The 23,612-nt window shown below is 37.1% G+C and overlaps 3 protein-coding genes across 4 annotated transcripts in view; all 3 read left to right on the forward strand.

The window, feature by feature from the left end:
* hspa4l (heat shock protein 4 like) overlaps positions 1 to 7,047 on the forward strand; it is a 23,341-nt gene extending 16,294 nt beyond the window's left edge. Inside the window, exons 15-19 of the mRNA XM_079633383.1 lie at positions 1,385 to 1,510; positions 1,714 to 1,821; positions 2,654 to 2,773; positions 4,946 to 5,107; positions 6,031 to 7,047. Coding sequence (XP_079489509.1) covers positions 1,385 to 1,510; positions 1,714 to 1,821; positions 2,654 to 2,773; positions 4,946 to 5,107; positions 6,031 to 6,207 — 693 coding nt within the window. The 3' untranslated portion in view covers positions 6,208 to 7,047. The remainder of the gene's footprint in view (positions 1 to 1,384; positions 1,511 to 1,713; positions 1,822 to 2,653; positions 2,774 to 4,945; positions 5,108 to 6,030) is intronic.
* Positions 7,048 to 7,750: 703 nt separating this feature from the next.
* On the forward strand, positions 7,751 to 17,954 carry plk4 (polo-like kinase 4). The gene is made up of 16 exons (XM_079633447.1): positions 7,751 to 8,000; positions 9,725 to 9,820; positions 9,928 to 10,023; positions 11,072 to 11,186; positions 11,304 to 12,288; positions 12,378 to 12,463; positions 12,905 to 13,260; positions 13,475 to 13,579; positions 14,386 to 14,488; positions 14,581 to 14,730; positions 14,821 to 14,954; positions 15,116 to 15,210; positions 16,055 to 16,181; positions 16,280 to 16,423; positions 17,079 to 17,185; positions 17,371 to 17,954. The coding sequence occupies exons 1-16, from the start codon at positions 7,971 to 7,973 to the stop codon at positions 17,468 to 17,470; spliced, it is 2,829 nt and encodes a 942-aa protein (XP_079489573.1). The 5' UTR covers positions 7,751 to 7,970; the 3' UTR covers positions 17,471 to 17,954.
* A 441-nt stretch (positions 17,955 to 18,395) lies between these two features.
* itpk1b (inositol-tetrakisphosphate 1-kinase b) overlaps positions 18,396 to 23,612 on the forward strand; it is a 53,589-nt gene continuing 48,372 nt past the window's right edge. For both annotated transcript variants that reach the window (XR_013800064.1, XM_079633384.1), the window contains exons 1-2: positions 18,396 to 18,718; positions 22,124 to 22,294. Coding sequence is in view for 1 of the 2 variants with exons in the window: in XM_079633384.1 (XP_079489510.1) it covers positions 22,200 to 22,294 (95 nt within the window). In the remaining variant the exon portion in view is untranslated. The remainder of the gene's footprint in view (positions 18,719 to 22,123; positions 22,295 to 23,612) is intronic.

Consider the following 23,612-nt stretch of genomic DNA (forward strand, 5'->3'; position numbering starts at 1 on the left):
TATCAATACCATCAGAATGACAAGTCCTTGTGTCATTGTTCACAAACAAGATAGTCAAAACGCCTAGCCATGTTGTCAATATATCAGTGCACTCTGTCAGTATTTCCTGATGTAAATGTGAAGTGTATTCCATACATTAAATCAATTTCAACAGTACACAATACTATTTGTGGGATATTGATTGCATGATATTGGACAGTTTTCACAATTCACATTTACACTTTTACCATTGGTCGGTCTGTCAACAGATTACAGCCAAGATTCACAGCAAAGAGGGACATTTTCAATTCAGGATACATTTACAAAATAGTCTAATAAAAATATATAGAAAATATTCTTGAAAGATTATGACAACTGGTTCAACCATAACTTATACAATGAACTAATGCCTAGATGTTTTGGTGGTAAGACTGTTTGACCGAGAAACAGTATTATATATTCTGATCAACTTGACAAAAGCAATTGTTAATGAATGGATGAAATCAAGCCTTTCTTTCCTCTGAGTATTCGGTTTCAGTTGATGAATGTATGACTGCAATTGCTGAATGTTGTTTTGTGTTTACTTAAAAAATATAGTTGACCTAAAAATGTAATTTCGTCCTCATTTACTAACCATGATGTCTTTAAAATATCCCTTTAAATTAGAAAATATTACATGTTTGGCTGCACAATAGGAGGTTTTGAGTTTCAGATTCAATAATATTACAATAATATTTATTTTGTCTAAATATACCCTTGTGAAAAATAAGTATACTTTTAAATATATATTATATGAACTATATGACTTTAAAAGAGTATACCTAAGTGCGAAGTGAATGTTTTCGGACACGTTTTTGGATGTTAATTGCAATTAAAGTAAAATGTATTATAGTTTAAATTTAAACACAGTTAGTTGAACTTAAGTAGGACTATATATATATATATTTGTAATAACACATTTGTAATGATGACAGTGCAATTTAGTACATTATAATACATTAACTTTAAATGTAATATTAAATAACAGTAGTTTAGTATGTAAGTGGAGATAGCAAAATAAGTGAACTTCTTTAACACACAGCAAAATATAACTACAACATAATGATTTAAAATTACTTGTAGTTTGACATTATTACAAAGTGCAAAGTGTACATAAGTATGTTAAGAAACAGCCATGAATGTCTACTCTCTTTTAGTGGACATAAGTGGCTTTTTATTTAATTAATATATTATTATCTGCAAGTAAATAAAAAATACTTTTAGGATTTGACGTACACTACAAATGCACATTCAATACAATTAAGCACACTTGTGGATAATTACAGTGTTTGATCATTTTTGTGTGACTGAATGGGTTGGAAAGTTACAATGTTTGTAAATGTATTCATTGTATTCTGTCTTTCAGAAAAAAATGATCATACAGGACAAGCTGGAAAAGGAGAGGAATGATGCTAAAAATGCTGTGGAGGAATATGTTTACGACCTGCGAAACAAACTATGTGGCATCTATGAGAAATATGTCACTGAAAACGTGAGCACATGATCTCTTTGTTATCTGGAGCTGTTGTTCTCAGACAAGACACTAGGGAGCTTATGTTTTATTTTCAGTATGATCTACCTCAACTCTGCAATTCAGAGAATCTCACATCATTTTATAACATTACAAATACGTAGCTACAAAAACCAAGCACATGTAAGACTTATTATGTATGCGTGTTGATGTTATATTTGCAGGAAAGTAACCAGCTCACCATAATGCTTGAGGACACAGAGAACTGGCTGTATGAAGAAGGAGAGGACCAGGAGAAAGAAATCTATCAGGACAAACTGTCTGAACTCAAAGTAGGTGTTTTAGTGTTCAGATCATGCACGTGTACTACAGTTGTGACATTTTGCATTATTTATATCTTCTAGCATGATTTACCTCTTAATTCTTAAAGGAGAACTCCGGCGCAAAATGAACCTTTGGTCTAATTACACATTGTTACCTAGTCAACCGTTATCTGCGATTTGTTTTCATAATTATCGAATGTAAATAGTTTTATCTCTAAAAACAGAAAGAAAATATTTTAAACATACAGTCAGCTTCGCGAATACAGGCAGCAGCCATCTTTGAAAAACAGTCTCTATCAGTCGATCTCCGAAACGCCGATCCAAATGCGCTGAACTGTGTAGAATCTCATATGGTCCAGCGCATTTGTATCGGCGTTCGTAGATCGACTAGTAGAGACTGTTTTTCAAAGATGGCTTCTGCCTGTATTCGCGAAGTTGACTGTATGTATAAAATATCTTCTTATTAAACTGTCTGGACACTTACACAGTTCTCAATGCTTCGGTTTGAAGGTAGGGACCCTCATTATGCTACCGTGTTAGTGTGGGGCTATTTTGAGCCTTGTTAGTGGTATTAACAAGCGATTTTTATTTGTCATTACTCTACACCCCATATACTAGCGTTATACTAGCGTTATAGGCTAAACTGTTTTTAGAGATAAAATTATTTACATTCGATAATCATGAAAACAAATCTCAGATAACGGTTGACTAGGTAACAATGTGTAATTAGACCAAAGGTTCATTTTGCGCCGGAGTTCTCCTTTAAGTGTACGTCTTTTTCACAAGGGTCAGTTCTTTCAAAGACAAACCTGAAGTGAAAATGTTGGTTACTGTTTTGCAGAGGTTTGGTGAGCCCATTGAAGAGCGGTACAGAGAGCATGAGGGCCGACCCAGAGCGTTTGATGAGCTAGGCAAGAAAATTCAGCTTTTTATGAAGGCGGTGGACGTGTATAGACAGAAGGTAAGCTGTAATTCCATCATTTTTTTTGATATTGTGAGTTCTGTTGATAGAAAATTATTTAGAAAAGCTTTTGTTTTTGTAACTATGAAGCAGAGTTCTTGCGTTTTAACAGCATTAGAGTGATGTAAAAAACTTTTTTTTTTTTACAGACATTAATGGATTTTATTTGGGGTAACTCCTTTGCGCAGATCTACTGGCCTAATTACTCCCGTAGCTTAAATTTTTTCATCATCTACAAGCTATATAATGTACCTTGTCATGTCTCCCACTATTCTATAGGGCAGTGGTTCCCAAACCCTGGGGGTACGTGAGGTGACAGAGGGGGGAGGCGAACAAAATGCTGAGTTTTGCCGTTCATTTAATTGTATCCCAGCTTTAAAGGGTTAGTTCACCCCAAAAATTATCCCATAATTTTCTCACCCTCAAGCCATCCTAGGTGTATATGAGTTTCTTCTTTCAGCCAAACACAATCGGAGTAATATTAAAAAATATCCTGGCTCTTCCCATTGGTACCATTCGCCGGATCTCAACTCGCGTACAGTCCTTACCGGAAGCCAGGGATTATAGTTTATAAAGTTATAAATATGGATTTTTTTCTCTCACAAAAACGCATCGCTTCACTTTAGAAAGCCTTTATTACTCCCCTGGAGCCGTATAGATTACTTTTATGATGGATGGATGCACTTTTTTGGGCTTCATAATCTAAGGTACCATTCACTCCCATTATAAAGCTTGGAAGAGCCAGGATATTTTTAAATATAACTCTGAGTTTGGCTGAAAGAAGAAAGTCATATACACCTAGGATGGCTTAAATGTGAGTAATTTATGGGATAATTTTAATTTTTGGGTGAACTTTGAACCTTTAAAACTTAAATGCCGCTTCTAGTGTAAAACAGGGAAATGGTAGTGCTGTAAAAGGCCTCATATTTTGCGGTCAAAACTGATTGCATCCACACAAGCAGCGTGCACATGACAGGCTACTTGCAGAGTCTGCTGCCATCGTGCTACATTACTGCTGTTCGTGACCTTTATAAAAGTGGGGTTTAGCACTTACTAGCATGAAGAACAAATATAGACACAAACAGTGCATAGAGATCGATTTAAGACAAACTCTCTTTGATACAAAAACATGCCCTGTGTGAGTTCTTGTTGTTAATGGGGATATTAGCTAAATTATATGAGCAAGAATGCAATTTTCCCGAATATCCACACTATTGCAAATGTGACAATGGCTTTGAACAACAGTTCAACAAACAAAAATACATTTCAAACACAGTATTGTCAGTAATGTTCGCTCTATTTTGCAACAAAATAATAGTCCCAACCTAAGCTACAGAGTCTCCAAGCAACACACAGCGGTGTTTCATTAGTGAACGAATCTGCGGCTTTAAACGAATCGGGAGAGTCGATGATTCAATGATCCATTCATAAATACAGCCACTTGCTTCATTACCGAATGAATGAATGACTCGACGACTCACTCATTAAGAAAAACTTGCCGCCACCTACTTGTGAATTTAAGTTAATATTTAATAGTATCACTTTGTTTTTACCATCATTTCATATTTCTCTATTGAACTTTTTTTGTTTGTTTAAAATATCTCATAACATTATTTGTGCTTTTGTATTTGCATTCAAGCCAGTTGCATTAAACAGTGTTTAATACATCTAGAAGCAGCTTGTGCCACTATGTTGATACTGGTTTAATTTGACTGAAATTATTGATTTAGTTTACTTTATCACTTTAATTATTATAGTAATCATGGAATTTTTGGAATTTGACATAAAACATGACATACATTTAATAGGGTTAGAAAAACTTTGTCTTTAAAGGTTAAAAAAAGCATCTGAAAATCAATTTAAGGGGCCAAATATTGTCTCTTAATGGAAAAGGTGTGACTGCGGTCTAAGTGGAAGAGTATAAAGTATTCACTTTATAATTTTTCTTTGTTAATCTTACAGAAGATGTCTCAAGTGACCGTCTTTAATATCAGATGTTTTGGTCATGTATATCATTACATAGTGATATATTAGTCAGACTAATTGTGCTTATGACTGCATCTTAATCTTTCGCATTGTTCAGATTGGATTAATTATTCTCAAAATCATTTCACATTAATTTCTTTTACATTTACATAAATGCTGTGGACATGTCTGCTATTTGACCAACAGGACGAGCGCTACCAGCACTTGAGCGCTGAGGAGATGGGTGTTGTTGAGAAGAGTGTGAATGAAGCTTTAGGCTGGATAAATGCGAAGATGAACGCCCAGAGCAAACTCCCCATTGCTCAAGACCCAGCAGTCAAAGTAGCAGAGATCATTCAGAAGATTCAGGTTTGTTTGTGCACTTTTCCAGTAAAAATACAGCCAAGCTGCAAGTCACAATGAAATTTTTCACTGTCATTACAATGATCACACCAGTGAGTAAATCTCATGAAATCATGGCCAAGTGACATTTTAAAGAAGAAATGAATAAAGAAAATGAACCCTGTTTGAAAGCTATTTAATTGTGATATTATTTGATGATACAATTGCATGCAAAAAATTATTTACTGCAATGACGTTTAATAATGCATTTTTTCGAATTGCTTTTATTCTACATTGATACATATTCTAATTATTTTTTTACTTTAAATTTGCATGAAGGCAGTAAATCAAATACTAGAATAATGTATAAATACTTGAAAATTCTATTAATTTAAATATTTACTGTATATATTTTGCATTTAAGTAACGAGAAGTAACGAGTAACTTAAAGTAACGAGAATGAGATTTAGCACGTAGTAATGAAAATGTTATTTCTTTTAATTTGCATAAATGAATAACATCAAAACAAATACTAACATGATATATAGATACTTCAACAATTAAATAAATGTTTTTAGTATCCTTAAAATATACAAAAGGTATCAATGTAGTAATATAGGACTTTTATTTTAAAAGACTGCCTAGTTCTGTGTCTTACTATAATTAAATAATATTTTTTTTTTTTGCTTTAGAATAATGAGAATTAGATTATTTACATTTACGCTTATGAAAATTTGTGGGGGAATAAGGCCCAATGCAAAAATGTGGTTCAAATTTTGGTTCTAAAATAAATAATAAAATAATCCTCTGTTCTGCAAAGTATAATTTACTTATTGGGAGACAAAATATTGCCTCAACTTATTATTGGCAGGTTGTGTCCACTTATATTCTGGTTCTGACTATTGCACAATTCAATTAATTGAATCCATCTGCTCTGTGTTGAATTGCAGGAGCTAGAGGACGTTTGCAATCCTGTCGTCAACCGACCCAAACCCAAGGCCGAGGAGCCCGCAGAGGAGGGAGACAGAAACAACGGGGCCCATAACGGCCCCGCGGCGCAACAAGGTGCTGACAGCAAAGGCAATCAGCAGACGAAGCCTCCGTCTGGAGAGATGGAGGTGGACTGAGCTCTTCCACACTCAACCATCTGATTCTGCTGCCATTCTCACTTAAGCTACTATTAAACCTTCTCAACTTACACTGAACCAATAGCTGGAACCATTCTCTTTGTGTCCACCACTCAGTTGGCTGTATTTGTGCATCTGTTTGTTGAAGTCTGCCCCTCTGTTGGTTTTTCTCTTGTACCTATTAAGGGATCGGGTCAGGCTGTCCTTTGAATGTTGCAGCTGTATTCAAAACTCAATCCGGGATCGGGCATCCATGATAGGAGCATATAGAATAGATGTAGTTCAATAGCTGAAACGATGCTGCCGCTCTCAACAAAAAGCTATCCCTAAAACAATGTGATACTTGCATTCTGGGAGAGCCAAAGGCATTTTTTGAGGTGAATCATATCACACGGTAACTTGTTATGGGAACATGAATCAAAATACTGTTCAATCAATCGTTAAGATTGAGGTAAAACAAGCAAATATGTATGCAATACATATAAATATATGGTTTATATTTGTATTTAAAATATACATTTCCAAAGGATGTGTTGTTTAGAGCCTGTAAATATTATTTTAGTAATTTGAATTTATGGGTGCTTAGATAGAGGTACACTCCTATTGTTGACATTGCAATGCTTTCAGCTCGTAGTGTCATATGGAAGTAGAATGTACTGAGCCGGTCATTACCTTTTTTTCCCAGTTTTCATGCAGTCCCATATCAAGTCTTGAGGTTTGATGATCACAAATAATAAAACATGCCTTTATGACTGAATGCGTTTGTTGCCATCTACATTATTATGCCAGTTTATATGAGAAATTTTAAATGTAATTCTGTAGTCATAAAATCTGGACGAGAACAGGAGGGTTTGTAAGTGTATTTTTTTGAAGAAATTTAATTTTTAATTTAAATGTAAGTAAGTATCAAAGGATATACAAATAGTTTTCTTCATTTACAAACTTCCAGTCTTTTTTAAACTGAAGATTTTTTTTTTCGAAAAGGGATGTTTGCTCAATTTGTATTACTCATTGGAGTAATTCATTAGTCACAAAATATGTACAATATCTTAACATAAACTGGGGTTAGTGAGTTGTTGAAAAGATAATAATTAAATCATAAAAAAATAATAATACATCATTTCAAAATAAAAATATACACAAAACACAGTGAAAAAGATTGAAATATACCGGTATTTGTTTACCTGCATGCCATGTGACCATTATGCGTTGTTAAGCTATTGAAATGTTTTAACGTAAAATCTTATAGTAAATATTTTAGGTCAAATGGGGTCAAAAAAAGGTTTGAGAATCCTTGACTGAACACAGTTGTGAACTATCCAAAAAGAGCCAATGCTATATTTATGTTATTAATTATAGAAAAGCCAGTGTTGCGATCACAAACAAGACCATACTACCATTAAATGGAATTATTTTATGAAATCCTTAAATGTATCCACATCCAGGGACTAAAAACTTCATATCGTCAACGTAGTTTAAGTCCTTAAATTAGGACTTTTATTTTGACAGTCTATATGGTCGTTCTGTGTTGTGCTTGTAAGCTGATCACCTATTGGTCAATTTGCACAGCGACGTCGACACGTCATTACGCGCTCTAACGGGCGGACTTTTCAAAATGGAGGAAAGGCAAACATTTTGGAGGGGAATACAAATATATCGATTAAATGCATTTTTATACGTCATGCTCAAATCAAAACACATCACATTCACGGGAAAATAATTCAATCACCGAATCGTCGGATTGAAGAGATTATGAAGTGAAAATGAGCGTCTCAATCGGAGAAAAAATTGAGGTAAGTAGCGCGGTCGCGAGAGCCATTCATCCCGACAGACTACTGTAGTTTGTTTGGAGGTTGTGTGTACATTTTAAGCTCCCAAAACCAGCTAATACTATCCCTTTGTTTTTTTTTTGTTTTTTTTACTTTGGTTTGTTTCGCTTTTGTTCTTTCTAGTTTGGCGAAACGCAATGTGAAATAAACAGTGACAAAACTTCAGTCAATAACATTTGATTTCCAGATTTTTTCGGAAACGGTTATTACTACCGTCTAGATCGCGCCTTCTGTTCATCCATCTGCGGTTCATTTTTAGTGCAACAAAGGTGTTTTGGGAATTATGAGCATGGAGACTGTTGCTAGGCGACGTGCGGTAGCGTCAGTGTCAGGTAGAGTCGCGGGAGGAGAGCGCGAGAGTGATGAACAGATGTCACTGTCAGATGCAGGTAACTAGTGACGCGTCAACAAAGATCACACACACAGTGGGCGCAACGGGCTGCTTTTGTGTGTGTTTTTTTTAGCTTGATCCGTGGTCGAAACACTTTATGAAACATGTTGGAAGTGATTCATTCATTCCTGGTTAATTTAACTACTAAAGGAAAAGATCCACATGAGGACAGAATTTTGGCATCATCTGTGGATCTTAGAATCGAGGTAGGATATTTTTATGGAAGCTTCAGAATTGGGAGATATAAACTCACAATTCTGAGAAGAAGTCTTACTAGATGTTTACCTGCAATAAAGTCTGAATTGTGAGATACATCTTTTTATTTTGCTATTCCGTAGTGAAAAAAAAAAAGAAAAATTGTGAGATGTAGGCTACAAAAAATTCAGAAAGAGTTGTGAGATGTACACAAGAAATTAAGTAGCCTATTGTTTTTTTTTAATTTTGCAATTGTGTGGTGGGAAAAACAGAATTGTGAGAGGTAAAACTCGAAATTCTTAGGAAATAAGAGATGTAAACCTTACAATTCTGAGGAAAAAAGTCAGAATTATGAGATGTAAACACACAATTTGTCTCACGGTTGTGAAGAAAAAGCCTGAATTGTGAGATGAAAAATTTCCTATTTTATTTATTTTGCTATTCTGTGGTGGGAAAAAACTGAATTGTGAGATGTAAATTAAAAATTCTTCAAAAATGAGAGATTGTAAACTCAGATTTCTGAGAAAAAATAAGTCTTCTTATTCTGAATTGTGAGATACAAATTATATATTTTTATTTTGATATTCCGTGGTGGAAAAAAAACTGAATTGTGAGATGTAAATTCAAAATTCTTGGAAAAAGAGATTATAAACTCAGAATTCTGAGAAAAAATCAGTCTGAATTGTGAGATACCAATTATATATATTTTATTTTGATATTCCGTGGTGGAAAAAAAACTGAATTGTGTGATGGGCACTCAATATTCCTGAAAAAGTCAGAAATGCGAGATGTAAACTTGCAATTACAAGTTTATACCTTGCGATTGTGAGAGAGAAAAAGTCCAAACTGAGAGATATTTTTTGCAATTTTGATTAAAAAAAAAGTCAAAATTGTCTGATAAAAAGCAACAATTGCCTCGGCTCTTACTATAATTTTTTTATTCTGTGGTGGAAACAGGCTTTCATAGGGATGTCACTCGGACTTTAGGGAAAGTCTCAAAGGGACGAGATCGATCTCATGGGACAGGCTCTTGAAATGATCTCATTCTATATTTGTGTTATTCTCCCGTCTAATTCAAACAATTCCTTGTTTTATGCTTCAGGACTTCAAGGTTCTCACCTTGTTGGGTAAAGGCTCTTTTGCGTGTGTCTACAGAGCAAAATCTGTAAACACAGGCTTGGAAGTGGCAATCAAAATGGTAAGAACATGCTTTTCTGTTTAATTGCTCATAGTGGCAGCCAGGGGAGTGGTTGTGCAGCATCTGTTCAAAACCGTTCACGGTCGGTCTCCCATGTGTACTTGCAGATTGACAAGAAAGCCATGCACAAAGCTGGCATGGTGCAGAGAGTCATTAATGAGGTGGAGATTCAGTGTCGGTTAAAGCATCCGTCAGTTCTTGAGGTGAGTCCCAAACCCTCATCACAGACCTGACTGCTGCAGATCAACTGGTGCTCATGTTAGATTAGAATGAATATTTTACTTTTAAATGGAGAAAAAGATTTGTATACTTTGTATACTGGTTATTAAAATCTTAAAATGCCACAGAAGAATAGTGGAAATATTTATGGGGGAAATAAAAGTTTTGTTTTGCTTAGGGTGTTTCATTGGCCACAACAGTGAAGTGTTTGAATGGTATTTAAATTTCAGGATTGCTGAAGTTTTAAGAGCTGAATGTTCTTCAAGGTTCACTTCCCACTCGTTTAAACCGTACATTTATATTAATATTCCAGTCATATGTGTTTTACTGAAAAAGGATAAAGATTTTTTTTATTACTATTTTTAGCCAATAAAATATTTTAGAGCTTGGCATTACTAGAACAATTTATATTCATAATAAAAAAGACCATATGATTTTATTAATTTACTTTATTTTCCAGGTCTAGAAATCACACTTTCAAAATTAAGCTACCTCATGTAGGTTTTACAAGACATTTGGGATCAAAAAAGGGGTTGAATAAAAGTAAATAATAATAATAAATAATAAATGCCCTGATTTGTAGTTGTTTTAGTCTTATTAATGCATTGAGAAGTAGGTTAGAGAGAGATTTGTTTTTGTCAGGGTCTTATTGAAGACATTTGCACACTGATAATAACATTTTCTCTCCTGTTTAATAAAAATAATTGTGAAGGTCATGAACAAGTCATAGAAATTATTTGGACAAAAAGTGTGGAAGCCCGGACTGCATTAGTAGACATGAGAAGACAAACTGATTACCAGTAGTTGATAATGGAAGATTATAGAGTAATAATACAGATATTTGCATTAATGTTTGTTTCTAGCAGCAATGTGATGTATAGATATATACTCAGCGAGTGCATGAATGATGGAGCTTTTGTGTAAAATGACATAATTGTGCATTTGCAATGTTACTTGAAGGAAACTGTTATCCTGAATGGCATGTATTCAAAAAGTAAGTATTGATCAGTCCTTTTATTTCCCTCTCCCAAGCTGTACAATTACTTTGAGGACAGTAATTATGTGTACCTGGTTCTGGAGATGTGTCACAATGGGGAGATGAGCCGCTACCTGAAGGAGAGGAAACAACCTTTTACAGAGGAGGAGGGTTAGTTCTTCACATTTATGCACTACAGGGTTTAATGTTAAAAAAACGTTACTTTATGTAATTCTGTTTTAAAATCAACACCGTTTTCAGCCTTTGGTTTTTGTTTGTTATCAACAGCGAGGCACTTCATGCATCAGATCGTAAAGGGAATGCTGTACCTCCACACTCATGGGATCATGCACAGGGATCTGACCTTATCTAATCTCCTGCTCACCACCAGCATGAACATTAAAATCGGAGACTTTGGTTTGGCAACGCAACTCAAACTTCCCAGCGAGAAGCACTTCACCATGTGTGGCACACCGAACTACATTTCTCCTGAGGTGGCTACACGCAGCGCTCACGGCCTGGAGTCCGACGTGTGGTCGCTGGGCTGCATGTTCTACGCCTTTCTCACGGGCAGACCTCCCTTTGACACGGACACTGTGAAACACACCCTCAATAAGGTGGTTCTGGGAGAATATCAGATGCCCTCTCACATATCAGCAGAAGCGCAGGACCTGATTCAGCAGCTGTTGCAGAAGAACCCCGCAATCAGGCCCAGTCTCTCCGCGGTGCTGGACCACCCTTTTATGACTCAAACCGGGCCCACCGTAAGCAAAGACTCTGGGAGCAGTGACGGAGGGTCCATAGACAGTGGTATAGCCACCATTTCCACAGCCTCCAACGCCACTAATAGCAGCAGCAATAGTAGCCGGCTACAGAGGAGAACAAGGAAGATGATTGGACAGCCCTTACCCAATCGCATGGCGCCGATCCCCAGCCACTCCCATCACTCCACCAGCTCCAGTTTTAAGAGTGGGCAAGATTGGCAGCCACATTTTCAAGATGATTTGTCCAGGATGGGTATTGAGAGAGTTCCCCTGGGTGCTGACAGCAGAAGGCCTCACTCTCGCTACTTGAGACGGGCTCATTCATCAGATCGATCCGGTGCTGGGTTTAGCCACACTCCACAGGAGGCGGAGCTAGAGAGATGCCACTCAGAAGAGATGCTTCCAGGGTCCGGACGGTCATTTCCACCAACCTCCAGTTACAGAAACGTTCACCATGGCTACTCTGAGCATGGGCGCCTTCCCTCTCCACCCGTAAAACAGCCTGCAAAGTAAGAGACGTGCAAATCATGTTTGCATTTCAGCATTATTACACTATCTATTTTATAATTACTGTTTTTATGTTCCCCTATTTCCTCAGTCCGGGATCATCTTTTTCTACATCCACCCATTCAATGAGACCACAGATGCCTGATTCTCAAACACAGGCCTGGTTCAGCAATGATGGTATCATTCCCAGCTGAATTTTTTGTTATATTTTTAGAATAAATATTTCAGCAAAAAGTTATAATTCTGTCATCGTTTACCCTGCACGTGACATATGAAGAAAAAAAAAGATATTGAAATATTCTGTAGAATGTCCAAGCTTCTCATTTAGCACAATGAGATTGTATGGTGATTCACACTGCCAACATTTTCAGAAAGGATAAAAACCCCTATAAACCCCTAAAGTAGTCTATGCAACTCGTGCACTATCTTCCAAGTTTTCTAAAGCCATATAATAGATTTGAATGAGAAACGATAGAGTGCTGCATTCACTCAAAGCTATAATTTAGCTTCAGAAGACTTGAATACAAATACAAGACTTGAATTATCACTTTAATATGACTTATTTTTAAAGCTTTGCATATTGAACCATTTTAAACCTTAAAACATTTTCACTTTTAGGACTGTTCAAGAGACCAGCAGACCTAAGCAGTCACAGCAGCGGTGGGAGTTTTCACTCTGGACGAGGGCCCATCGGGACACAAACCTCCTGCAGCGACAAACCCAGCGGCCTTCATTCTCAGCAGCAACCCAACGTTTTCTCCCGCAACAATCCAGGGCCCTGCAGGGAAGATGGGTTTGGATCAGGACACATGCCAGAACCTCAGGGCTACTCAGATCTGCAGTTTCTGGGTCCACCCCTTTCCAAAGGCAAAGCAAACACAGAGAAGAAAGAGAAGTTGTGTCCTACGAAGAGCTTCCCTCCGCTCTGTGCTGCCAGACTCAAGCCCATCAGACAAAAGACCAAAAATGCTGTGGTGAGTGAAGCCTTTTGTCTCATATAATGGGTACAACTCAAATTTATCAGTATAGTGCTTTTCACAATACACAGTTTCAAAGCAGCTTTTGTTTGTGTATATGTACATATGTGTGTGTGTCCAGTTTACTTTGAGGTGGAGCACTGGAGAGAACTTATAAGTTAGAATTGGTCATTTAAACAACATATTGTGACAACGATGTGTATGTCTTTAGGTTAGTATCCTGGAGTCTGGAGAGGTGTGTATGGAGCTGCTGAAAGGACAAGGATCTCAGGAGAGAGTCAAAGAAGTACTTAGGATATCCTGTGACGGATCCATGGTGAGGGACTAGAAAATCAATAATTCATGTAATATAGTGTAATTAATTAATGTGTGGAAGTTACAGGATGTATCAAACATTTTCAAAAAGGAGATTAACATTAGAGATGGACTGATCTTGTTTTAAACATTTAAAATGAACTGCAGCAATTCAGAACTTCTAGCAAATTACATGTTATTTTGTTTAGTTGTCTGATCAGAATGGTCGGAGAATCATGATTTCTGTTCCAAAAAACATGATTCTCAATTTATCCAGAATCGTGCAGCTCTAATGCATGTTTTTTTATTAAATGATTATTTGGTGTCAATAGTGTGTTTAGTTTACCTCTATTGGTTGGGAAGCAATGGCCCCTTTTTACAGACTGATGCATTTCCACAGTTATCAACATTGCAAGAAAACATTTAGTAAAGTTTTTCATAAAAATTTTTTTTTTATACACATTGAGAACACTTTATATTGTGTTATATTACCTTGTCAGTAAATGACAAAAACGAATGCTGCTGCGAGGGTGTTTCTAATACAAAGGCTGCAAATTGAAAATTTGTATGTCTTTCTCTCTTCTGAACAACGTAATCAATCGCTTAATATTTTTTCCCTCTTTTGGAAAGTCATGCAAACTCAATCCCATATTTTTTCTTTTGCGATTGGAGCAAATAGAAAGACAAAAATTATACTTGCTGTTATCTCCCGTTTACCCAACTATAACAACTTCTGCTTCTGAGAACCCCGGAAATGTGAAAAGGGTCCATTATTAACATCTGTCAATCTCTAATCCCATGCTCTTGTATTTTTTACTGTGTTTTTAGGTTACAGTGTACCAGCCCAATGAAGGTAAAGGTTTCCCTGTGCTGGACCACCCGCCCTCACCACCTGAAGACATTCTCATCTGCAGCTATGAGGATTTACCAGGTACAATGACTTATTCAAGACTTGACGAGACAGCTTTTGAAAGCAATATGTGTTTGTAATATTCATAGTTATTTGACTCTGTTACCCTGCAGAAAAATACTGGAAGAAATATCAGTATGCCACAAAGTTTGTGCTGTTGGTGAAATCGAAGACCCCCAAAGTCACATTGTACACAAAGTTTGCCAAGTGCATGTTGATGGAGAACACTCCTAATGCAGACCTGGAGGTGTGCTTCTACGATGGTGAGCGGCACAGATCATCTACGCAGAATGAACTGTGTAGTGCAGTGTATCCGGTTTAGGTTTAAGCAATCTTTTTTTTTCGTCCATTAGGTGCAAAAACCCATAAGACAAGTGAACAGGTGCGTTTGGTGGAGAAGAGCGGGAAAACGTATACGATGAAGGGTGATGTTGGGCTGAGCGGACTGAGTCCTGAGTGCAGAGTCTACATGGAGCTCTCTGAGGAGGTAATGCATTACTTCTGCGGTTGCATGTTTCAGTGTGAAATTCTGCATTTTGATTGGTGCACGTTTAAAGCTTTCATATTTATTTTAGGACTCTCAGACATCTGGTTGTGCTGCTTGCTACAGTTATTTGCTGACCAAGGTTGTTTGTGTTTTTTTTTTAGGGGCATCGAATGTGTCTGTCTTTGGAAGTGGCGATTATTGCTGAGGAGCAGCGGAGCGCTAAAAACACTCAATTCTTTCCCATCACTATCGGCAGGTGAGGCTTGAGTTTATACCGTCAACCTTCACCAGCTAACTAAAACTTTCGGAACCTGGTGCATTTATATATATATGAATATATATGAATATGGCAATCGCGCTCGGATCCGCACCAAAACAATCGATTCAAGAGCACCTGAACGAGGTGGTCTCGGCCTGATTGAAAATGAATTTGGGTGGTTCGGTTGAGGTGAGAAAGCAATCCGACCCAACAGACCAATGAACCAAGCGGTCTCATAATTCATAACAGGAAATGTGTTCTTTAAAAAGCAGTAGTGTCTGATTCTGTGAGTGAGCATATTAGTTATCACAGTTAAAAAGCACCTCTTCATCTTAAAATGTTGTGTTGCTTTTGTCTGTGCATTGCAAGAATGCTGTCCCAACAAAGCCTTTATATATATATATATACAGTACACACACATACATTTTAAAGTACCCCTATTATGCTATTTTCAAGGTTCCTTATTCATTCATTCATTCATTCATTCATTCATTCATTCATTCATTCATTCAATTAAACGACTCATCCAAAGATTCAGTCTCTCTAATTCCCTCCTTTCCTCGAGCCCACTCTGGTCTGATGGCCACACAAACCACACTCTGATTGGCCACAATAAGCTCACAGAGTAAACTTTTCAATCCATCTTCATGGATGACACAGAGGAAACTCTGACCAATAGGAGGACAGCTTTACTCACATGTGACTTGCATTGATTGGTGCGAACTGGACCAAGATGAAAATGCAGTGAAGTCCCTGTTTTGGAACAAAGCAAACAATATAAACGTCTGAAAACACCCTCATACATGAGGTGTCTCACACTGGTTGTCTTATGCTCCACCAGGAGACCCACCAATCCAGTTTTCCCAGCCCCTCAGCCTCAGTGTTCCTCTGGCTCCGGCCCAGCAGCTCCTGCAGAGGTGGCTCAGGTGTGTGTGAGTCCGCCCCAGCCACCACACATCACACCGTCAGTAAGTCATGCATATCATCTCCAAGCACATCTATTTATTTCAGAGTACTGAAGTGAAATTTCCATTAACAGTAACTCATTTGTCTTCTTCATGCCTAGATGATTTCCTACACGGGATCAGACTTCACCACAGCAAGTGTGGCTAAAGGCAGCTCACCTCAATCAGGCAAAGATGAACGCACCATTAACACAGGGAAGGTGCTCAAGTCCATTTTTGTGCCGAACATTGGCTGGGCCTCTCAGGTAAAGTGTTTGACTGGATAATTTAGCGATATAAAGATTAATTTAATTATTGTTAAATTAATATATACATATGCATACACAGTTCTTTGCTTTCAAAAAGTATACATTTTCATATTGTCTGCAACCTTTTGAGTGGTACTGTATTTATATTTATTTATTTGTTTATTATTATCATTTGTATCATTATTAATATAATTTATTTATTTACTTTTATATATTTATTATCCTTGTCATTATAGTGTAATTTATTATCATTGATATACTATTAGAGTTTTTGTTAATATTTTGAATTAGATTTATTTTTTATATTTTCTGTTTTCATTTTAATATTAAAGTTTGTCTATATTATGTCTATGTAGTTTTAATTAATTAATTCCATTTTAGTACTTAGAAACAGTTTAAGTTTTTTAATATTTTATTTGATTTCAGTTAATGTTTATTTAAGTAATGAAATTTTTTTTTTTTAATGGTTTGAGTTTATCGATAATAACCCTGTATTATACATATTATACCACTATGCATATAAATACAATATAAACTACATATTTAGAAATTATATATCTACAAACTTAAAATATTAATAAGTTTGCTTATATATTTACAGTATTGGCATTGAACTCAGTTTATTTATACATTTATTTTTGTTTTTTTTTAGCTTACAAGTGGTGAGGTATGGGTTCAGTTTAATGACGGATCCCAGCTGATGGTCCAAGTTGGCGTCTCTTGCATCACTTTTACTTCCCCTGATGGACGAATCACCAGGTAAAGCTTGTCATGGCAAAAGAAAAAGATTTAAGAACAATGACTGTATTTGCAATGTATATAACAGTTTCATAATTGCATAATAAGGCCAGGGACATTTCTTAAAACCATGAAATTAGTCTGTTTTTGTTTGCATGCTGGAAGCGCTCCTGTTCTGAATTGTCACACTATCTGTGTCCTCTCAGGTATAAAGAGAATGAGAAGTTACCAGAGCTGGTCAAAGAGAAACTCCACTGTCTGTCCACCATCCTGGGTCTCCTCGCCAGCCCCGCCGGCAGACGCTGAGGAACCGGTGTTCATATGACCTGTGCATTGCTGTCAGAAGCACTTCTGTTTTTTTATGCTCAAATTCTCATGAATATGCTTTGTGTTTGTAAATATATATTTTTAAAACTTTGTACATATAGTCCCAAAGATTATGGAAGTTATATATTTTTTATGTTGTACATAATGGGTTTTTCTGTGTTTGTCTTGTGGCGCCTTTATTTTTGTCTACCAGTTCAACTCAGTGCTTCAATGAAATGTTAGCTGTACAAACATACAAGCATTAAACATCTGCTGCCTGGTGTATCATTGCTCTTTTCTCTCTTCTGTTTATTTAAAGCACGTGTGAGCAGGATTTACTGAACTATTCAATGGGTTACTGATAATGACAAAATGCTAATTAAAGTATAAATGGATGAATCCCACAGAAACTCAATTCAGTCATATTTAAAAAATAAAATAAAAATCATACAGAATCAGTTGCTCGTTGCAATGCAAAGAAAGCTAAAAAATATATTATATTTTTAAATTACACGTATAAAAATGATACATCATGATAGTACATTTATTCTTTTTTGTACATATTTTTTTTAATGATTGCATTATTTATACAAACATACATGTCTTATATACACACCATTTACCTTTAAATGTTTGGTGTCAGAAAGATTTTTTTAGTCGGCCATAAATCATCTATTTTAGGAGCTTAAAATCAAACATTACCAAGAAATATAGAAATATTCTGTATACAAGAGATACAGGAACACCTGTTGTTTATAAAGCCTGATTTACAGCGGTCATATTTTATGTAAGATATGTTAAAAACAAGTATTTTCCATCGCGCGAAAGCATTAAAAAAAACTTTACGTCGAGTAGTTTGAATTTATTACCTTGTTTTTAGTTTATGAAGTTCTCAACAAAAGAGATTGTGTTGCACTGGCGCCCCCTCGCGGCCACATTGGATTCAGGCGCTGAGCCTCAGCCTATACAAACCTCCTGTCATGCTTTGGGAGCAACACACACACACACACGCTCGCTAGCTGCTGCTGGACTGAACTGAGCCCAGCCCCACCTCAGGAGGAGGCAGTGCTCGCTCTCTAGGTGTCTGGACTGAGAGCAGAACGCGTTTGCTTCATCTGATCATCTCCCGAGCGCCTTTAATTCTCAGTCTCAGCGACAGACAGACATCAACACGAGTCATGGAGACCAGACTGCCCTCCAGCTAGCTAACTGCTATCTAACCGGAGTCCGAAAACATGCGCTAGACAGGTATGTACTTTGCTGCATCTGCTCTTTCAGTGTGTCCGCCGGGGAGAAAACAAGAGTTGAAGCTTTCTCACACCCATCAGTGAGACTTGAGATGAGCTGAATGTGAAAGTACGTACTGTGCTAGCTTGTTTGCGCGGCTGCTGAATGGGATGTTTATGGCCGATTCCACGAGTCCAACGGGATCCTACATGCCGTTTATATGTTTTCAAAAATGAACAGAATATGTTTAATGGGTGGAATCAACTGTATTTATATTCTGATACAGTGAAAGTAAGTCTTAAGCCAGAAGGGACACATTGGCTGTGTTTCAAATTCTAGTGAGCCCCCTTCCTGGACAGCATATGTGGGCATCTCGGTGCTTTCTAACGAGCGGAAACTTTCGGTTCTTCTGCGAAGCATCAAATGTTTGATTCACGGTTCACCTGGTGTGTGATTCATCAAATGTTCGAATCTTTCGCCCAGACTCGCATGTTACGGATCGATTATTCGAATAAGCGTTTAAAACTTGCATTCTTTTTATTTTATTTTTTATTTATTTATAGAAATAGAAGCTCTGAACTGAATGTTCGGATAGAATTTTCAAACTGGCATGCCGCGTATGATTAATTCTTTGTTAAAGGGATAGTTCACTTTGAAATAAAATTTTGGCCTGAAGTGCATCCAAGATGTAGTTGTCTTTGTCTCCGCAGTAGTTTCAATTTTGATATTTTTAGGTCAAACCGTTCTTGTCTGTCAATCATATAATGCAGGTATAAAGGTACTGTCTCCAAAAGCATGCAGAGAAAAGTCCAAATTAAAAAATTCCCCATTGTAAGTGCACATTGATGGCCTAAAGGTGCGTGCACACTACAAGCGACTTTGTCGCTGCAGGTCGCCAGTGGCTAGCGGTGAGGTCGCTAGTGGGCGTTCCCGCTACTGGTTGCCCAGTAATGTTTGTGAGTGACATTCACGGATGTTTCTCCTTGTTGTAGGCAACAAATCCGTTTTCTTGCCACTACAAACAAACATTTTGGAAGGAAAATTAGAAATATAAATGGAATCAGTAAATAACATGCATAATATTAAAGATGAACGAGAAACTGTGAGTGGTTTTTGCCATCGCGGCTATTTAATTGCAACAAACGGGCAAATACCGGTCTATATGGGTCCACGAAACCAATCCGGCTCTGAGTCAGTACTGTGAACACCACTGTATGCACACCGAAATATATCACAACTTATAGCACAGTTTCTGACGGCTAAAATTAGCTTCTCGTTCAACTTGCCTCTGTCAGAGAGTGACGGATGATCACGCGCGCTCCACTGACTTCACTCCTATTGGTTGTCGCTCCCGAAAGTCGCTCTTCATTTGCATAAAGTTAAACACATCTCAACTTTGTCGCGTCGCCAGATACGCCCCATCAGGTCGCCAACGGCCACGATCGCGCGTGTCGCCGGAAAACGCCCGCTCCCCATTGAAATGAATGGTAACGTGTCGCTTGTAGTGTGCACGCACCTTAAGCTCGCGCGAACTCATCCGGGAGTGTTGAGTTTTCACTTATTCCCAATTTGTAAGCCTTCTATCTTGACACACTACTCGCTTCATTGTTCAGGTCAATCAAAGGCACTTCTGCTGAGTTTAAAAATGCAACGTCCAATCGAAGGCGGTTAGATTAGTTTCCGGGGAAGAAATCCGGTGTAAACAGATCACTTGGATGTCGTTGTGTAAAAGAGATAAAAACGATATAAAAACTGTTTGTTTTATCACACAAACCGCTTGTTTCGTGTCTTAGGCCATCAATGTGCACTTACGATGGGGAATTTTTTAATTTGGACTTTTCTCTGCATGCTTTTGGAGACAGTGCCTTTATACCTGCATTATATGATTGACAGACAAGAACGGTTTGACCTAAAAATATCAAAATTGAAACTACTGCGGAGACAAAGACAACTACATCTAGGATGCACTTCAGGTAAGATAAAACATACCAACATTTAATTTCAAAGTGAACTATCCCTTTAATTAAAAAAAAAAATCATTCTGTTAATCAAAATAAAGTTAAAGTCGCAAAAGATGCATCAAACTCGCCTATAACACTGAATGTTTTATAGAAAGTTAAGTCGCATGTTTATAAAATGTTCTTATCAAACGGACTTGTTATGCATCGTATTTTTACATCTAATGTTTAAACTCTAAAGGCTCAACAATGATGTTTTGAAATTGTCAGAGAATGTTTAAAGTCCCCATTAAATCGAGTGTTTGCGATTTTACTATGAATATTTTAACCTTACTGTTATCTATAAGCTAGTGTGCTCCGAAACAATGGCAAAATTCGCATCTAGAAGATATAAGCATTCAAAACTTAGTCTCTCTCTTCTGCTGATATGGATCAATTATTTTGCTAACATAACTCTGCACTTCAGCTTCACATCAGATTTTCTGTCCAATCAAATGCTCTCTAGAATCTGAAGCTCCGCCTCCTGCTATAGCTGAGGTTCACACATTTACTATTTTCTAAATGGTGAATGGCACAAAGTGCACTATATAGGGGATAGGGAATGATTCAGACAGTGTAAATATGAATTCCATTGGGGCGGACCGGTCCAGAGACACGAGAGCACAGAGCGGGTCATATATGTGCGAGTCGGCGCTGACCAGAAAACGTATATCGGACCCATTTGAATTGTGCACAGAATGCTATATTTTAAAGCGATATGGAGGAGATTAGGAGGAAACTGTGGCTTTACTGAGCTCAACGGCTCTGGCCAAGCTGTGATACAGATGAAACGGTTTTGGCTATTTTTAAAAAGGGGAGGAGCCTGCTCTATGTCCCGCCCTCTCTTCCTGCTTCAGTGGAAATTACGTCAACACATTGAATAAATGCATGTTCCAAGGCACTTCAGTGGGCTTTTAAAGTGAGCTTTCACACTGGCATACAACGCTTTGAATGTTCGAGGCAAACCTTTTGAATTCACATATAATGCAGCAGATGTTCAGATCCAATCTTAACACTGAAGTATGATGTCTAATATTCAAGCTTTCGCACTCATAATTGATCAGATTTTCGAATTGAATGATCAAAACAAATTCTTGTACTTCTGTAATGCATACATTTGTCGTAAATTAAAACCTTAGATTTCCTTTGCATCCCGTGATGTTTTGAATTGGATGTTCTAAATAGAACATTGAGACTCACTAACATTCCAAACCGAAGTGCTTGTGACACCCAAACATTCAGTTTAGCCCGGCGGTTCATTGGGTTTGCGTCACAGCCGTGGAGATCTACAGTCCAACTTGAGCATTGATATTGGACCGATTCGTTTTTTGCGATTCTACATTTCAGTGTCAGTTATTGGTTTTAACACACTTCACAGTTTCATAATTTCAGGCTCTGATAATAATCTCTGGTGTCTTTGGTTTCGCAGGCTCGTATAAGACGACTCCTGTTTCCTGTTTTCACTGGAGTGGCAGTACGGTCACATCTGGCCATCAGCAGCTGAAATGCAGACTTTCCTGAGAGGCAGACGAGTGGGTTATTGGCTCAGCGAGAAGAAGATGAAGAAACTCAATTTCCTGGCGTTTGCAGAGATGTGCAGGTGAGAGGTGACTATAGATCCATCAGCCTGGGTCTGCTTCCATGTAAGAGCACAGCAGGTGCTGTCGGGCTTTCACTGTACTCGCGGTCAGCGCTTGTGTCTGCTTTTGACAGATCTCGACAGATCAGCTGATCGAGCTGTTTCAATAAAAAGGTGTGACGGTGTTTTTTTCTTGAATGTTTTCTTCACAGAAAGGACTTTGAACTGTGGTTGAGAGATCAAGGAAGGTTGCTTGAGGTTGTGTAATACAGTGCAGCAGAGAGCCATGTTAACATAAGATACATATTGAGACACTATTTCTTGTGGAAGAAGTGTCTCATAAGCAGAAATGTTAGTTTAGGTTGACAGACTGTGCATCTGATTTAAAGAAGTGCTCAGATGACTCGTACCACACTAACGTAGCAAAAATTATCAATTTGGGAAGTTTTGAATGGTTTCCCCCAAACAGTTCCCCTGTCTGCCTTTGGTTGGGTAAATGGATCGCCCCGTCCCGAACTCACTCATTGGTTGAGCAAATCTTGACGTGTCAGGCTGGTCGGGTTACTCAAGCAGTCAAAACTGGGATTTTTGAGGAAAGGTGTGTTGTTAATTTTTAAGCAATCACAGTGCAGTCAGAGATCAAATAAAATGCCACAGATTTTTGCTGAACTAGAGACTTGGAGCTTGATTTACAAAATATTCTTATGAATAAAAATCCTTAATTGCTACTGTTTGTTTTATAACTTAAGAAAAAAGTTAGCAAAATTTTACTTTATATTTATATACCGTAGTTATATATTTTGTATTCCTGAAAAAAAAATCGCTATTAGTCACATCTAGAAGTTTGTAAATATATAATGTGTGTATGTACATAGTGTGTATATATATATATATATATTACAAACGTTTATGTTAGATGTGATTAATCTAACTACTAAATAATTGCTCTTAAGAATAAAAGTTTATGTAAAAAAAAATAAAAAATCCTTAAGGATTCTGGATAAATTGAGAATCATGATTTTTTGTTTTTTGTTTCAAACAGAGATCATGATTCTGAACACAAACTATAATCAAAATAAAGTAATTTACTAGAGGTTCTGACAAAATGTTAATTGCTACAGTCTATTTAAAAATGTTTAATTAACTTAAATGAATTATATATAAAAAATTTTTTAACAAATTCTTTGAATGAATGATTCAATGACACGTTTTCTAACAGTCACTTGTTGTCGCCACCTACTGGTGTAACTATGTAATCAACACAACCGTTATTTGAAGCGCCAACTTACTTTCAAAAGCTGATTTGGTCTGTTTTGATCACTACCGTAGACATCAGTGT

This window comes from Phoxinus phoxinus, assembly GCF_949152265.1.
Source record: "Phoxinus phoxinus genome assembly, chromosome: 13".
NCBI lineage: Eukaryota > Metazoa > Chordata > Actinopteri > Cypriniformes > Leuciscidae > Phoxinus > Phoxinus phoxinus.

Coding starts and splice junctions, on each gene's coding strand:
- plk4 (XM_079633447.1), top strand. CDS start 7,971: ATGAGCGTCTCAATCGGAGAAAAAATTGAG. Junction 14,489..14,580: donor CAGCTATGAGGATTTACCAG/GTACAATGACTT, acceptor GTTACCCTGCAG/AAAAATACTGGAAGAAATAT. Junction 14,955..15,115: donor ACATGGAGCTCTCTGAGGAG/GTAATGCATTAC, acceptor TTTTTTTTTTAG/GGGCATCGAATGTGTCTGTC.